An 18597-nucleotide genomic window follows, 5' to 3' on the forward strand; every position below is an offset into this window, starting at 1 on the left:
GTGAGAGAGCCATGCTTTTTGCAGACTGTGGAAAATGCCCAACTGGAATCCATCTGACTCATAGCCGTGGATTCCAACAGGCAATGAAACCCCTTGGTCGATGCTCAGAACTCAATGCAAGCCTTGCTTGCCGTAAATGTTGTGCAAATGAAAAAAATAACAATGCATCTGTGCATGTAGAACCCTAAATTGCCAATCTATGCAAAGTCAAGCCTTGCTTGACTAGTCGTTGCAAACACTTAAATTGCACAATCAGATAATAAACTGGTATGGCAATACACAGGCCTTTTTGCATGCTATAAAGAACAAGCACATGCTTCACACGAAGGAAACTTCATACCTCATTAAGTATTTCTATCGAATGCCCTGCTTTTCGCTTGCATAGTGTGAGATTTATTCGACTGTTTGTATGGCTGACAAGACAGGTGCATGTGGCCTTGATGGTCATCACGCGTACTTGAACTTGAATGGTGGGTCCCCACCACGACCGTTGCTGACCATCGAGCCGTAGCCATACAAACAGGGCAATTCTGTCGTGGGGCTTGGCCCTTAGTAAGGAAGGGTACCCAAACATGGGCGCCCTAATTTGAAAATAAGGAAGAAAATAACGCATGGCGATGGCGATGGCGATGGCGCAGAGCGGAGCGAGCAGAATTCAGAGGACAGCTTCCTATTCGTGGCAAACCGGGGCCCTACCCTGTGTCGTGTTTTACTGGCAGGGGCAATGCGACCCTGAAGAGCCCAACCCCGTGGGGTTTCATGCAGCTCGAGCTTGCCCGCCTCCTCGGCACAAGCCCCCTTGCACGCGGGTCTTGGACCTTGGATCCCTCGGATTGTCAAGCATGGCTGCACACGCCATGACAGCTTGACGACCACAGAGCGAGAGAGAGAGAGAGAGAGAGAGAGAGAGAGAGAGAGAGAGAGAGAGAGAGAGAGAGAGAGAACATGAAGCAGCAAATCGATAGCTTCCCTGCTCCTTCTCTCCTCCATAGCTTTTTTCTCCCCTAGCTCTGATACCAATATAAGAACCCTAGGAGCTAGAGACCTGGATCCTCCACCCAACCGCCCATACTTATAGGCTCTTAGCCCTAGGATCCCATGTCCACACTGCTAGCTGGCCAGTGGCCGGGGTCCATGACCCCCCCTTAGGGTAGGGCCCTGCCCGTAGGACCCGTGTCCTGACAGGACCGGCTCCACATAAATCTGGTCCTCAACTTTTGTCATGTTCTCTAAATTCTCTCTCTTGCAAAAGTATTGTTCATGCCAAGTTAGCTAATTGCTATGATTATGTTGCTATCTTCAATTATGTTCACCCGCTATGCTCACAAAGTCATTTCTCAAAAGTACTCTCATTAATTTTTGCTACTCTCAAATTAAATAGGCCAATTCCATTACATTGGTATCAAAGCATTTGGTTTCTCTTTTCTTGCTTAAGAAGAGAGGTCCTTAAGTAGCCTATAAATGGTTGATGTTGTTAATTATAATAGGGTAAGTGGAACTGGGATCTATTATTGGTTTTGTTGAGCCCACTATGTGGGGGATGGTGCACACCTCCGGAGCTTTGGACTTAATAATGGAGTCTTTTTAGACTTGCCTACGACTTTACCATTATTGAGCCATAAGAAGTCTGAAAGGAGCTAGCCCTCGGCAACTCTGCTATGTTAGACCTACTCCTCTACTCTCTATAATTAACCACTTCGAGCCGTGGGTGTAGATACTTAAGAGCTGATTTTCAAAGGCTAAGTGGAGTGGCAACTAAGGTTTTGAATTGCCAAAGCATACACTAAGTACATACATAAATTTTGTTAACATGGCTGACAATAATCAAGAGAGTAGAATGAACATTGATAGCTTTGATTTTGCACATGAAGGTGCTAATGATGATGCTCCCATGTTTGTGAATTATCTCGTCACTAGGTTGCAGCAAGCTATGGGCAACCCTGCTTTGCAAGCCGAAGTTACTCAACAACTTCGTGCTTATGGAATTTCCCTTTCTCTCCAAGAGGAGAGAGAGCTTAGGAGGCCTCTTGAAGAGACCCCCAAAAGAAGACTCTCTCCCATTCGAGAGGAGGAATCCAAAGAGCAAGAAAGCAATGAAAGTTTAAGTTCCTCTGAAGATGTGGCTCCACGAAGACGGCGGTCTAGACGATTGCCCACTCCTCCCAAGAGGAAAAGATCAACACATAGTCCTTCTCCTCATCGCTCTGAAAGGCAAGAGAGGAAACAAAGGAAGAAAAGGGCTAGGAAGAGGTCACCCTCTTCTCCTTCTTCTTCACCTTCCTCCTCTTCCGACGAAAGTTATGGCTATTCGCCTAGAGAATACAAGAGGGGAGGACATCGCAAATCATTTCTTGCATGGCGAAGGTCACAAAAGCTAAAGAAGTTCAAGGAGGGAGGAAAGAGTATCTCTTTTTTGACCTATGATGGCACCATTGGTGCTACCGACAAAGTGTTGGCCTTCATCTAGCAATTTGATGCGGCCTTTGGAGACGAGGGCCTCACAGACATTAGGAGATTTCGGAGGTCTTTTGGAGGGCCTTTTGGAAGAGAGAGGAAAATAAGCTCCTCCAATGAGAGAAGAGCCTACGTTACGTAGAAAAATAGATTGATATTAACAAAAATATAAAAGGTAACCCTCTCCTCATTTAATAATCTAGTGGTCCTTGAAGACGATCACTCTCTTTCATTCAATGCGAGCACCTTTTTCAGAAGGTAGATGCGGTGCATTTGATACGGCTTACGTCATCACTAGAATTCAAAAAGTTACAAAACTATCAAGTGGTGGAAGATTTTGAAACTTTTGATACTGTCAATGCGTCTGGAACGCCCAAATATCCTAGAAATGAATGTCCAATTGCCTGGCTCCGACATCCAAAGAGGCAAAGAATGTCAAAAACCCCTAAAAGAACATTTTACTAACGGCGTGCGAGGGGGCATTCCAAAATTTTGGAATGCCTCATCGCACGCCGTTAGTAAAAAGCCCCTTTTTTCCTCTTTTAGGGAGCTTTTTGAGAGGAAAATGTCAAAAAATCTCTAAAAAGGTCTCCATCTATCACATAGGTTTTTTATTCATCATCTTAGCCTTAGAGATCATAATTTCGAGTCTATAAGAGTGAGCACGCACACCCATTGTTACAATTCTACAAAGTGCATTTTGATCACACACACACACACACACACACACACACAGACAAATATAACATACACACAAACACACAGAGACACAAATATAACATACACACAAACAGACACACACACACACTCACAAACACACAAATATAACATACATACACACACACACACACATAGCCTCTCTCTCTCTCTCTCTCTCTCTCTCCTCTCTCTCTCTCTCTCTCTCTCTCTCTCTCTCTCTCTCTCTCTATACTAAAGGCGCGCGTAGAGAGGCACAACCGGTGTGCATGTCTCTATGCGCGCCTTTAGTACTATGCATCCACCAGTGTATGTGTTTATGTGTGTATGTGTGAGTGTTATAGAGAGAGGAAGTAAGGCGGGGGAAAGAGAGAGAGAGAGTCTTTCTGTTACCTTATACTAACGGCGCGAGGAGGTGTTTTTTGAGGTCAAAATATGCTCCACGCACGCCGTTAGTAATGGGAGTCTCTCACTCTCTCTCTCTCTCTCTCTCTCTCTCTCTCTCTCTCTCTCTCTCTCTCTCTCTCTTTAAATATGCTAAGCTATAGAAAGGAGAGAGAGAGAGAGAGAGAGAGAGAGAGAGAGCATGGTGCAAAAGTGCAATAGAGAAACATGGGTAGGCTTTCTTGAAAGATAATTGTCCAAAAATCACTAAAAGGAGCTTTGTACTAACGGCGCGCAGAGGGGCATTCTAGCATTTTAGAATGCCTCCTTGCGCGGCTTAAGTAAAAAGCCCATTTTTTGGGGTTTTTTAACATTTTTTGCCTCTCCGGATGTCGGAATGAGACAAGTAGACATTCGTTTTTAGGGTATTTTGGCGTTCCGGACGCATTGGTGGTGTCAAAAGCCTCAAAATCTATCACTATTTGATAGTTTGTGACTTTTCAACTTTCAGTGATGACGTAAGCTGCCTTGAATGCGCCGCACCTGCCTCCTGAAAAAGACGCTCGCATTAAATAAAAAAGTGACCGTTTTCAAGGACGATTGGGAATATAAATCTACTTTTTAAAGTGTCTGGTTGTCCTTTTGGACGTACTCACAAGGTGCAAGTGCATTTTAAAAAAAGTTTCTAGAGAGAGAAATACAATTTCTTACAAGGCCCTCCAAATGATCTCCGAAATTTTCTAATGGTCCTCCAAGCTACGCCATGTAGCTATGCACTTCCAAAAATCAGCTCGTCAATGGTGAGCTAGCCTTCGTGGCAATGGTGAAGCCCCAAAGACATGGAAAACTCTACGAGTTTCCATCATCAAGCAATTCCTTGCAAGCGATACAAAAGACAAAGTGCTTACTGAATGGCACAGCTTGAAGCTTCTCTCTCATGAGTCTATCCACAAGTACGTAGACAAGTTTTGGGATTTACATCTCAAGGCTACAGTCTTTCAAAAGATAGACTTTGCCGAGCAAAGACAGCAATTCTGTGCGGGATTACCTGAAGAGATGGCCGAATACATCAACTCTCAACGGCCTAGTACTATTAGCAAAGTAATCCATCACACCATGGTTGCTTCACGCATCAATTTCCATCAAGGGGCTAGACGTAATGTCAAGCCCATGGAAAACAAAGACAAAAATGATGCAAAGGGGAAAACCAATGTTCAAAATACTTCCCAAGTCACTTCCAGCAACAACAACAATCGGTCCAAGGAGAAGGGATTTTACAAAGGTAAAAACAAACTCTCTCCTGAAGAGCTTGAAGATTTTCGCAAGGACCATAAGTGTTTCAAGTGTGGGGAGCAAGGACATGGCTATCGTTCTTCCCCCAAGAAGAATACTCGCAATGAGACTCCTAGGGCTTCCACCATCGAAACTCCAAAAGAGGATGCTCATTTCAAAGGATCATCACTTTCCTATGCTTGGGGAAAGGTAAGAGAGCATGATGCCTTCATCTTGTTTGACCCTAGCTCTACTCTCAACTTCATATCAACAGAGTTGGCCACCAAGTTGGGCATTCAAGCTTTTGAGATGGGAGATATAGTAGTGGCTGATGCAGCTTTCAAGGGACAACAAGCCTCCGTTACTCCCTAGATTGGGAAGTTGAGGCTTCATGTCCAAAGCTATGTCGACAAAGAAGACTTCTTCATCTCTCCTCTCCAACATGAGGATGTTATCCTAGGGGCACCATGGTTTGATCGCATGGCTGTCAACATGAAGTTCCCTAAAAGGAGAATCTACTTCACCTACAGGGAAAAGAACATGTATATAGATACTAGTGAGCGTGGTCGCACTATTCCACTTGTAAATCCTCTTGCTTTTGATAAGTCAATGAAGAGCTCAGTTTCTGCGTACATGATTTTTATCAAAGAGTCTCTAAAAGATACTAATGTTTCATCAAATGTAAATGGTAGGAATCAAGAAGATTTAGACTTGTCTAATTTTCTAAAAGGATTCCAAGATGTGTTCATCGATGATATCCCTATGGATTCCAAGATGTGTTCATCGATGATATCCCTATGGACTTACCTCCAAAACGAGGGGATGATGACCATCACATTGAGCTCCTTCCTGGAAGCTCACCACCTAACAAGCCTCCTTATCGAGTCTCACAAGCTCAACAAGAGGAGATCATGAGGCAAGTACAAGAGCTGGTAGACAAAGGGATGGTGAGGCCTAGTTCCTCTCCCTTTTGTTCTCCAGTCCTTTTAGTGCAAAAGAAAGATGGTACATACCGTATGTGTGTGGACTATCGAGCACTAAACCATATCACTATCAAAAACAGATTTCCCGTACCTCGGGTAGAAGATCTGTTTGATAAGCTACAAGGCTCTACCTACTTCAGTAGGATTGACCTTAAGAGTGGCTATCATCAAATAAGGATAGTGGATGAAGATATCTTAAAGACCGCGTTTCGCACAACGTTTGGTCTTTATGAATATCTAGTCATGCCTTTTGGCTTGACTAATGCACCAGCTACGTTCAATCATTTGATGGAGAAAATTTTTAGACCGTACCGCAAATTCACTGGAGTGTTCTTTGATGATATCATCATCTACTCCAAGTCTTTGGAGGAACATAAGCAACATCTCCAAGTGATTTTTCAAGCATTAAGGGAGAACAAGCTTTTTCTCAACCAAAAGAAAAGCGAATTCTTCCTTCAAGAGATTCAATACATAGGTCATATTATCTCTAAAGATGGTGTCCGAATGGATCCATCAAAGTTAGAGGTACTAAAAGCATGGCCTAACCCAAGAAATCTACATGAGCTAAGAAGCTTTGCTGGTATGTGCGCATACTATAGACGCTTCATAGCAAAATTCTCTCAAGTAGCAGGACCACTACACGACTTAACTAAGAAGAACATTAAGTTTGCATGGACTGCTAAGGAGCAAAATGCTTTTGAAAAGCTCAAAGAGAAGCTTACTTCCCAACCAGTCCTTGTGCTTCCGGATCTCTCGAAGCCATTTGAGGTCCAATGTGATGCTTGTGGTGATTTCCTTGGAGCAGTTTTGCTTCAAGAAGGGCATGCCATAGCATATGAGAGCCGAAGGCTCAATATTGATGAACGAGTCTTGGGCATTTATGAGAAAGAGCTTTTAGTTGTTCTACATGCCCTAGACACATGGAAGCACTACCTATTGGGGACTCCATTTATCCTACGAACCGACCACGAAAGTCTCAAGTATTTCATGACGCAAACCAAGCTTTCCAACAAACAAATGAGTTGGGCAAATTTTCTTTCGCAATTTAATTTCCATATTGCTCACATAGCTGGTAAGCACAATCAAGTGGCCGATGCACTTTCACGACGACGACCCAAAGTTAATGCGGTGTCTATAGCTACTCACAATGATCTATCCTCTATGATAGATGAGTATGCTACTGACCCTGACTTTAGAGACATAATGTCAACCCTTGCTTTGGGGAAGAAAGAGGAACCATTCACCTTGCAGGATGGTTATCTTCTCCACGGCAATAGGCTATGTGTTACCCATTCCCTTCGTGAGAAAGTTATGTATGAATCCCATGCTCCTCCATATGTGGGGAATAGAGGTATTCAACCTACTCTCCGAGGAGTAGAGACGTACTTCTATTGGCCTACCATGAAAGTGGACATACAAGAGTATGTTTCAAAATCTGTAGTATGCCAAAAGACCAAGCATGATAGAGGGAAGCAACCTGGATTACTCCAGCCATTTCCTATTTCAAATTCACCATGGGAGAGTATATCCATGGATTTCATATTTGGATTACCCAAGTCTATCCATGGGAATACAAGAATATGGACAATAGTTGACAGGTTTAGCAAGCAAGCACATTTTATTCATGTCAAAAAGACTATTAAGGCACATCAAATGGCAACTCTCTTCATATCTCATATTTTCAAGCACCATGGATTACCTACATCCATCGTGTCAGATAGAGATCCTAGAATGACCAGTAATTTTTGGAAAGGTCTCTTTGAAAATCTAGGAACGAGATTGAATTTCTCTTCGGCCTATCACCCACAAACGGATGGCCAAAGTGAGATAGCCAATCTTACGATACTCGATCTACTCAACACTTATGTTACCGAAGTAGATCAACACTCACAATGGGAAAAGTACTTACCTCTTGTAGAGTATGCCTACAATAATACTGTACATACTTCTACGGGAAAAGAACCTTTTGAGATCATTGAGGGAAGACCTAAAAGTCCCTTGCTACTCAAAGTACATGGGAAGATCTTCGCCGCCGATGAGTATAGCCGTGACCTACAAGAATCTTTTCAAAAGATTAAGGAGGCTATATCCATCTCTCAACAAAGGCAAAAAGCTATTGCTGATAAGCACAGAAGAGCCTTAATGTTCAAAGAAAATGATTGGGTCTTACTGAAGTTTCCTAAGGCTCGATTAAGGCAAACGACGGGCAAAAATCCTACGAGCCATCAGAAGTATTATGGTAAACTAGCAAAAAGATACTATGGTCCTTTCCAAATCTTGAAGCCCATCAATGAGACGGCTTATCAACTCAAGTTGCCCAACCATTGGCTCATACACAATGCCTTTCATGTAAGCCTACTTAAGCCCTACAAAGGAGAGCCACCAACTGAACCAATTATTGAAGACCCTCCCGAAGTTGAAGACCAAGAAGAGGTGCTACAACCCGAAGCTGTCCTTAGGCATGAAGACAAGGTACTAAGACATGGTAAGATTATCGGATGATATCTTATTAAGTTCAAAAATTATCCTTTTGAAGATGCTAGATGGATGCAAGGAATACAGCTTAAGGATAGTATGAACCTTGTCAATGCTTACAATGCTACATTAGAGTAAGCAAATGCACAAATTTCTTTTAAATGACTCATGTTCTTGTCTTATAAGACTAGTCCTTTTTTTAATTGTGCACAAATTTAACTAGTATGCATGCTTAGAATCATGTTTGTGATGACGACGTCTTTCAAACACCAAGTAGAATTTGTCACTCTACTTTGGGAGAATGAAATGGACTAAAGATCAGACATGCTTGGAGCAACTATGTCTCCCAAGCACCAAATGGATTAGTCATCCATCTTGCAAAGATGTCGTAGGGTAAAAAGGGATCCTCTACCCGCTAAGTAAAATTGACTAATGACTAAGGCTTTATCTCTTCTACCTCATAGGTGGGAACTGGGCCTATACATGAGGGGCTTAAGATGTCAAAAAGTCAAAGATTCAATCCCTACAAGGAGGGGGCGAGCCCTACATGAGGGGGGATGAGAGAGAACACCCACACACTCACACAAGGCATGTATGGTACAAAGAAAGCAAAAGGGACACTTGTCAAGTTCCTCCTCATGTTGCCCTCATGGTGTGCCTGAAGCCTATTGGTTGGCCACCCAAGGGATCCAATAATAATTTAGGAGATTTAATTAAATGATTTAGCATTTATCTAGCCCTCTCTCTCAAAGGGGAAAGGGGGACACTTGTCTCAAGGCTACCCTTGCTGCTTGTAATGCCTCCTGCTTCTGATTGGCTAGGCCTGGAGGGGTCCAATGAGCTTCAAGCATGAGCTACAAGGGGGGGTTGACCCAAGCAAGCTAGGGGGTATACTCACCCACACACACTCAAAAACACTCTCATTGTGTGCTATGCAAAGTGCAAGGGCTCCCTCTCCTTCTCCAAGCAAGTAGAGGTTGAGATCCTATACTAACACTCTTGGATATGGAGTGCAAATCCAACCAAGAGCCATGCTTCAATGCTTAAGCTTGCCATCTCCTTCTTCTTCATTACTATGCTATTATGTATGCTAGCAACAAGAGTTATGATAAGTGAGTAACTAATTCTTTCTCCTACAAAATGTTTCTTCTTCCTCTTCCCTACCCTCATTCCCTGCTAGCTCTCTCCACCTTCGAAGGTGTTTGAGTTCTTGGGACTGAGGCTTGGGATAGTTAAAGCTTTTCTTCAAGTTTATGTTATGTTTGTGATGCATGAAGCTTTCCATCTTCATTGCATCACCTAGGTCACAAGGAACACAAATATTGTATTGTAACAAGTCTCTCTTAATGGGAGAAATCATAATACAAATGCCTATTGGAGGGGGGACCGGCTCCACATAAATCCGGTCCTCAACTGTTTTCATGTTCTCTAAATTCTCTCTTTTGCAAAAGTATTGTTCATGCCAAGTTAGCTAATTGCTATGATTATTTTGCTATCTTCAATTATGTTCACCCGCTATGCTCACAAAGTCATTTCTCAAAAGTACTCTCATTAATTTTCGCTACTCTCAAATTAAATAGGCCAATTCCATTACACTCTACCTCATAGTTGAGGACGACTGTGATTTCAAGAGAGAGGAAATGTCATAAAAACTAATATCTAATTCTCCCAAATGATTTTCTCATGTTAAACTGATCATTTAATATGGGGAAGTATCAGGGGAGTAAAAGCTAGAATATTGGCAAGGATGCCAAACCGGTCTCTGTCAGGGACCCAAAGGAGCAAAAATAGGGATCCAAAGGGGGACAATTTGCAAAAGATCAATGTGCTTCGATGGGGCTTAAAATAACTAAGGTTCAGCTCCATTAAGACTTCCATAGGCTAAAGTTCCTAAATTTAATTCTAATGTCCAATGGCCAAAGTAGGGGAAAATTGGATGGTCATCGGAAGACTAAAAAGTCTTCCCACATCCCTAGGAAGGAGGGGTTGAGTCCTAATGGTAGTGGATGAGAGAGAAGCACACACGCACTCTCACAAGCTCTCCCCAAAGGAAAGAATGGACACATGGCAGCCTCCTAGGCAACTTGCCACCAATTTCTCCTCAAATCCTATTAGATGGCCATAGAGGTGGACCATTGAGAATAAGGCTAGAGTAAAATTAGTCTAATCAATTTAAAAATTCTTGATAGAAAACCAATAGAAATTAATCTCCCTGAAGACTATTGGACAGTCTATCAAGGGGTCCAATGAGCATCCAGCAGCCCAATGGCTTGCCTGATTCCTTTTGGCCAGAAGACAAAAAGGTACAATGAGACTTTAAATGAATTATTTAATTACCTAAATCTCTCACAAAAGGTGAAAGGGGGACACATGTCACAAGGCTATCAATTATGCTTCTAATTTGTGGTTGGCTAAGCTTTGCAGGAGCCAATGAGAGGCCATCACAATTCTCAAGAGGGGTCAACCAAGAAGAGAGAGAGGGATGCATTTTAGTCTAACACATTGCTACACACATACACACACACAACTCATACACATACACATACACATACACAACTCATGTGTGCAAGAAGAACTCCATCTCCTTCTCCAAGCATTGAGAGGTAGAGGCCTACACCAACAACTCTTGGCTATGGAATGCAAATCCAACCAAGAGCCAAGCTTCAATGACATGCTCATCTCTCTACCATGCTAATTACTAAGCTAAGCTATGCTATTAGCATGATTATGTGAGGTGAATACTTCTTTGTCGTAAGATACATCTTCTTCTTCTCAATCTACCCTCATTTCTTGCTAGCTCTCACCATTTTTGAAGGTGTATGAGGTCTGGGGACTAAGGCTAGGGACACTAGGTGTGTTTTTCAAGCATAATTTGGTGCACGAAGCTTCCATCTTCATTGCACTAACTAGTTTTGTCAAGGAACACAAAGATTGTATTGTACAAAAGTCTCCTTCAATGGGAGAATCTATAATACAAAGCCTTTATGGAGGGGGGATCGGCTCCATGTAAATCCGGTCCTCAACTGTTGTCAATTGTTCTATTTCTCCTTCTTTTTAGGTATTGTCAATGCCAAATTAGCTAGGTGTAATTTGATATGTTGCTTTCTCAAATTAAGTACTCTCTCTATGCTCATTATGAACTTGTCTTAATGAAATGCTCACTATGTTATCAATTTCTGCTACACACAAGCTACTAATGCATTAAATGTTACTCAAAGCTTATAATTTTTTTTTTAACGATTCAATTTTTTAGTGAAACATACGATATTCAATATGATCATAAAAGCCATGTTTATTTTTTAAGAAGTATGGTTAAATCTAAACAACTAACATATGATTATCTAGTGTTTTGGAAGGCTATAAATAATTTGAATATTAAAACCAAATTAACATGTAGTGGTAAGAAAAATTTCTTAAGGACCATTTAGATAAATACTTAAAACTTTCTGATTACTTGATAACAAATCCAAAAGATTGTAGAGTGTATCTATAATTTTTCAATGCTTGTTGGAATTAGGGTTGCAGAGAAACACACACAGCTTGGAGAAGATGAAGGAAGCTCAAGGCACACAATAGAGAGTGTGTTACTTAGTGTGCAATGGAAAGATAGATAGCCCTAGAGTGATGGGCGTATATACAATGCATAGGGGAGAAAACCTCCTAAAGAGGGAAAAAATGCCCCGGCGGTCCTAGTGTGTTCACACACATCACTACCACACGTATATGGTAACAAATCCCCCCTGGAGTGATGCGGTGAACGAGAGCTGGCACATGAGTAAAGGGAAGTGCCATGCCCTAAGGACAGGATCAGTCCACAAAGGGGAGTAAGCCCAAAGCTTTGCGGAAAGCTTCAAGCTTCTCACGAGACAATGCCTTTGTGAAAAGATCTGCAAGGTTGTCCTATGTTGGCACATAAGCCAAGCTGATCTCTCCTGCTGCGAGCCTCTCCCTGACATAGTGGTAATGCACCTCAATGTGCTTTGTGCGAGCATGAAAAACTGGGTTCCTCACAACTGCCAATGCGCTCTGACTGTCAGTGTAGATAGTGTTGGCAGTGTCCTGTCCAACACCCAAATCAGCCATAAGGCATCTGAGCCATACACACTCAACCGTAGCTATGAAGACTGCCCTGTACTCAGCCTCACAACTCAAAGTGGCCACAGTAGGTTGCTTCTTGCTCAACCATGATATACATGAACTGCCAAGCATGAAACAAAAACCACTTGTGGACACTCGCGTGTCAAAACAACCAGCCCAATCTGAGTCCGAAAAAGCATGTAAGTCTGGCGGCAATGATCCCCCCTTGGGATAAAACAAGCCAAGATGTAAAGTGCCACTAAGGTAGCGGAAAATCCTCTTGACATCCTGCCAATGCTTAGACCCTGGGCTATGCATAAATCTGCTGACCTGCGAGACTGCAAACTGAATATCTGGCCTCGTGTTGCATACATAAATGAGGCAGCCAACAGCAGTTTGGTAAAGAGTGACATCAGCAGGATCGCCAGCATCATGTAGACTTAATTTCAAACCTGTTTCCATGGGAGTGGCAATAGGTTTGCAATCCTCAAGTCCAAACTTACATAGCAATGTCTCTATGTAACTTTTCTGACACAAGGCAATACCACCATCACACTGCTTAAACTGTATACCCAAGTAATGATGCAATAGACCCAAATCTTTCATCTTGAAAGTAGCATTCAAATCAGCCTTAAATTCAGCAATATGTCTCTCATTTGGTCCAGTGATCAGCAAATCATCAACATAAAGAACCACAATGAGAAGTACATCACCCTCACGCTTTACATACAATGTGCTTTCTGTTGGACTGTTACGAAAGCCTTGTTTGACCAAATGAGTGTCAGCTTTCTCATACCAAGCACAAGGAGATTGCTTCAACCCATACAAAGCCTTCTTACATCTGCACACTTTGTCCTCTTGTCCTTTTATGACAAAACCGCGAGGCTGCGTTACATAAACTTCCTCAAATATGTCACCATTCAAGAAAGCAGTAACAATGTCTGATTGATGTACATCCCAACCAAAATGAGCTGCCAATGCACATAGAAAACGCACATTAGTCATACGACAAGTGGGACCAAAAGTCTCTTCATAATCTATGCCTTTTTGTTGTGCATAACCCTTTGCAACAAGTCGATCCTTATGGCGATCGATCTCACCATCCGTCTTGCGTTTCAACTTATAAACCCACTTCGTACCAATGGCCTTTTTGCAAGGAGGCAAATCACATAAAGTCCATGTGTCATTCTCTATAAGTGCATCATATTCTGATTGCATGGCAGCCATCCAATTTTCTGAATTTTGTGCTTCATCAAAAGTCAAAGGCTCCTCAACATCATGTAAGCTAGACACAGCCAAAGCATAACAATCTGATGCATAAGATGCATGGTGAGAGCCTGAACGAGTACGACTAGACAAAGGTGCATCCAATTTACTGTCACGCAAAGTGTGCGCCAGCCATTTTGGCATACCTCTAGCCTGCTCATTTTCAGTCGTTTCCTCATCAAGTACATCATGTACATCTGCAACAGTAATAGGCTGATCTAAAACATTTTCAGAAACCCCCATAGGCTGTACATTTGCCTCATTCGAACTTACATTCGTATTTCCACCACTAAAAAGAGGCAACAAAGTGTCATAAATGTCATGTGAGCTTACATCACTATCTCTAGTACATGACAGCAAGGGCTGAACGGAATCTTCCACAAACACTACATCCCGTGAAACCAGAATACGTTTTGTTTGCGGATGATACAACCTGTAACCTTTGCTTTCAGCACTATAACCAACAAAAATACATTTGACAGCCTTATCATCCAATTATCTGCGCTGCACTTGTGGCACCAAAGCATATGCCAAACAACCAAAAACACGCATGTGCTCAATAGAAGGCTTTCTATCATGCCATGCTTCATATGGAGTAATAGACTGCAAAGCTTTCGTAGGACACCTGTTAAGTACATAAGTGGCACACATAATGGCCTGAAGACAAAAAGAATGCGGCAAAGCTTGACTTTTGACCATACATCGTGCCATTTCCGTCAGTGACCTGTTTTTCCTCTCAGCAACACCATTTTGCTGAGGTGTATAAGGCACTGTACATTGGTGTTTTATCCCACGACTAGCCAGAAATGCATTAAATTCATGAGACATATACTCCCCCCCTCGATCAGAACGGAGGGTGCCCATAGTACATTTCAAGACATTTTCAGCCATAGCCGGAAATTGTTTGAAGCACATAAAAACTTTGGACTTCGCTTTAAGAGGAAATACCCATGCATGCCTGGAGTAATCATCAATGAAAGTCACGAAGTACAGGTAATTGCCCAAGGACGGAGTTTGCATGGGCCCACAAACATCACTATGCACAAGCTGCAACCTACATGTGGCCCGAATTGAACCATCCTTTGGAAACTTAGAACGCTGCATCTTACCCAAAATACAGCCTTCACAAACATGTTTGACAGGTGCTTCAAGAGGCGGCAAAGAAGCAACCATATCAGATTTCTGCAAACGCAACAAACTAGTAAAATTCAGATGACCAAAACGTGCATGCCAAAGTTTTGCATCTGAAATAGCCCTTGAATCTGCAACAGCATTTGCAAAATTTTATCCACACTTGTCATACAAAGTGAGCTTATATAGCCCACGGCACAAAAGCCCAGATGCAACAATTTTATCACCAAAACTGAGATCATGAACTATACATCTGTCATCCACAAATTTGACTACAAGTCCAAGTCTAGCAAGTGCGGATACAAACAAGAGATTCTTCTTGATCCCAGGTACATAAAGTGCATCAACATGTGTAAAGGAACTGCCATTAGCAGCAGTGAGCACAATCTTTCCAACTCCCTGAACTGGATAAGAGGCGTTGTTGGCACAAGTGACTGAATTCCCATGAGGGACAGACTCAAGAGAGGTAAACAATTCACGATGTGAGGTAATGTGCTTTGTAGCACCACTATCGAAATACCACACATGTGAATCTGCAGCAACTGACAAGCATGCATCATGGACAGCAGGATTGTAAGTGCACTCTACGCTAAAAGCCCATTCTGCATCAACATCAGCAACACAGTCTCCTTTCATAGAAGACTCAACAATGGCTACATTTGTAGTGGAACCAGCATTTGCAGTGGAACCACCCTCTTTCTTCTTAGCCTCTTTGGCCTTCAACTTAGGACACGACTTGATCAAGTGATCATTGGCTTTACAATTATGGCAACGCATCTTCTTTTTCCCCTTATCACCAGAATTGCCAGACGAAGCGCTGCCAGCAGAAGCATTAGGAACAGAATTTTTGCCACTCGCAGCAGAACCATAAGAAGTGGTTGCATTACCACCCTTTCTTTGAGAAGCAATAAAAGCCTATTCAACTGCACGCTGTCTAGTCCTATTTTTTATGGAAAGTGACTCTTGCAACAGCAATGTACATAATGCATCAAACTTGACAACTTGGGGATTTCCTTGGGTCATAAGTCCCCAAGTACTAGCAAAATTCTCGTAGGAATCTGGTAAGGCATCAAGAACAGTCTGCACAAGGGAACTGTCTGAAATGACTTCACCTGCAGAAATAAGCTGCTCATTGATATCCTTGACACTAGCAAGGAAAGTGTCCATATCATCTTCCTCATGCATAATCTTCGACTCCAGCTCTTTACACAGCAAAGCAATTTTAGCCTCATTGCAGCTTGCATAAAGACCTGCTAAAATATCCCAAGCCTGTTTTGCAGATTTTGTTGAACGGATGTGAGGAACAATGGTGCACTTCACAGACAACGCAATCCATGCATGAGCCTGCGCATCCTTAACATCCCAACGATCTTGTTCTGTCGTAGGCAAAAAAACTCTAACAGCTGCAATCCTTGCAGCAAGACCTGCAACATCCTCAACATCGCCTACATCCTTAGAACCAGGACGTACATCAATGCCCTGCAATGTTCTAGACACCCTTTGACACAAGAACATGTTGCATCATATAAGCCCACATAGGGTAGTTGTCCCCATCCAACCTGTCCTCAGCAGCAAACATCTTGAACACATCTATGTTGTTGTTGTCAGCCATGGTAAATGCTGCACCTGATGTGAAAACTGCCCGAAAATAGGAGAAACTGAGCGGGAACAACTTGTGTTATATAGCACAAACCGTAGAATATTATAAGGCACCTATTATGCAAAAAACGGCACTGACAGAAATTCTGCACAAAATGCCGAAATAGCCTGTGCAGTACTGCCTATAGTGGAAATAGAGGCCGAAATGAGCCCAAATCGAAATTCTGAGCAGTCCAATCTCATCGAGCTTTCCCAAAATATTTATCAACCTACGAACGCTTGCCAAAGCTTACTGAAATCGGAGAAAGTGAGCAGGCGTGTGCTGGAGCAGCTGGCGACTAAGCCCGGGAGGACGTGACCTGCTTTGATACCAACTGTTGGAATTAGGGTTGCAAAGAAACACACACAGCTTGGAGAAGACAAAGGAAGCTCAAGGCACACAATAGAGAGTGTGTTACTTAGTGTGCAATGGAAAGATAGATAGCGCTAGAGTGATGGAAGTATATACAATGCACGGGGGAAAAAACCTCCTAAAGAGGGAAAAAATGCCCCGGCGGTCCTAGTGTATTCACACATATCACTACCACACGTATATGGTAACAATGCTAGATGTAGTCTTAATCTATTTATTACTTTGCAAATGTATTTAAATCAAGTTTATAGATTTCTCAAGACCAAAAAAGTATTTTAAAATTTGAGAAAGATCCTTTTTGTTAATAAACCTTTGATATAGAAAAGTTTAAAATTGAGCATGCCTCTAGGTCCACTATATACCAGGCATTAAAATGCAGGTGCTTTCCTGCTATTGAAGTAAAGTTAGCTATGCAAAAACTTTGTAAAATATGCCCATACATCTAGGTTGCATTTATGGTAGCAAATTGTGCAATTGTTGAAGCATTTAGAAAAGAACCCATGGTTCATATCTTTGATTTCCAAATTGATCAAGAACAAAGTGTTTCTCTCTTATACAGGCTTTGGTGAGCAGGCCTAAAGGTCCCTCATGTATGCGTATTAGTATTGTTGATGATTCTATTGCTCACTCTTATCCTTTGGGAGGCATAGATGCTGGCTATTAAAATGAGGTTGGCGAATAACCTTGGTGTTTTGATTTCACCACTATTAATTCTTTGGAATTTGCAGGACTTCATGATCGAAAGGAAGTTTGGGAGGCCCTGGCCATAAATTTTTATCTACAACTTCATCATATGTCAAATGAAAGTGTTTGCCTAGATAACCCCAAGATCGCATTATAAGAATGTGCAAGAGTATGAATCCGAAGGTGCTCACTCTGGTGGAGCAAGATGGAAACACAAACACAGTGCCTTTTTTTGTCAGGTTTGTGGAAACTTTGGATTCTTACTCTGTTGTGTTTGAGTCTATTGTTGTGGCACTCCCGCAGGACGGCAAAGACAAAATGGATGCCAAGGATTATTGTTTGGCTCATGATATTGTCAATGTTACAGTAAAGTTATGAAGGCGTAGAACGAGTTGAGCATCATGAGATTGTTGATAAATGGAGAGCACGCACGGTTGATGGTTGGATTCAAGCCGCACCCACTAAGCTTATATGTAGACAGTGCAATGAAATCCCTACTTGAGTCCTACAATGAAAAGTACAAATTGAAAGAAGATGGAAAAGGTAAAATAGAAGATTAAATCTAGCACCTTCTGCATGGCATTAAGGTGTGGATAAATGCTAGCATCCTTTGTATGGCATCATTTGTGAACTAAAGCATGCATGCAGATAAAAGTGTGCATTCTTGCCAAGCATATTTTGACGTTATTTCACCTTGTTTAAGAAGCATAACCAAGGCAGGAGAAGAGATTGTGCTTACAAAAGTATCTAGTCAATAAAGAGGTCTTGGTATATGACTTTTTGTCCAATACTAGACTGAACTAGAGTTTTGCTTGTGTCACAGGGAATAGATCATGGATTATAATTATATCTCTGCATTGAGGGCTTATACTCTAACTTTAGTGTGGTGGGCTATTTGTTGGCTCATTTGTTACTATGTTTTCAAAGATCTTTAAAGATAAGGTATCAACCGATATATTTTTTTCATTAACTACAAGGTTCCTTTTGCTTGATGGGTCAATGCTTAGATTTAACATAATTGAGGCTTGATAAATATTGAAATTAGGCCGATTAATCTTGAAAGAAGACTCGTAAGTACATTTGATAACTCCCCGAGGAATTGTATATTGTTCTACAAACCATGAAAGATCAACCTTGTCATAAAAATTAATGTATAATTCTCAC

At 41.9% G+C, this 18597-nt stretch overlaps 1 protein-coding gene and 1 pseudogene across 1 annotated transcript; both read left to right on the forward strand.

Annotated features, from left to right (window-relative positions):
- The first annotated feature begins 629 nt into the window (after positions 1-629).
- Positions 630-869, forward strand: LOC147438742 (uncharacterized). The gene has a single exon (XM_086484526.1). It carries the CDS (start codon positions 630-632, stop codon positions 867-869), a length of 240 nt encoding a protein of 79 aa, XP_086340652.1.
- Positions 870-17399: 16530 nt separating this feature from the next.
- On the forward strand, positions 17400-17993 carry LOC147438743 (scarecrow-like transcription factor PAT1; annotated as a pseudogene).
- Positions 17994-18597: the final 604 nt, after the last annotated feature.

Source organism: Adiantum capillus-veneris, chromosome 16 (assembly GCF_014529385.1).
Source record: "Adiantum capillus-veneris isolate H3 chromosome 16, ASM1452938v2, whole genome shotgun sequence".
NCBI classification, from domain to species: Eukaryota; Viridiplantae; Streptophyta; class Polypodiopsida; order Polypodiales; family Pteridaceae; genus Adiantum; species Adiantum capillus-veneris.

Excerpts from the sequence above, each read along its gene's own strand:
- LOC147438742 (XM_086484526.1), top strand. The coding sequence starts at position 630 with ATGGCGCAGAGCGGAGCGAGCAGAATTCAGAGGACAGCTTCCTATTCG.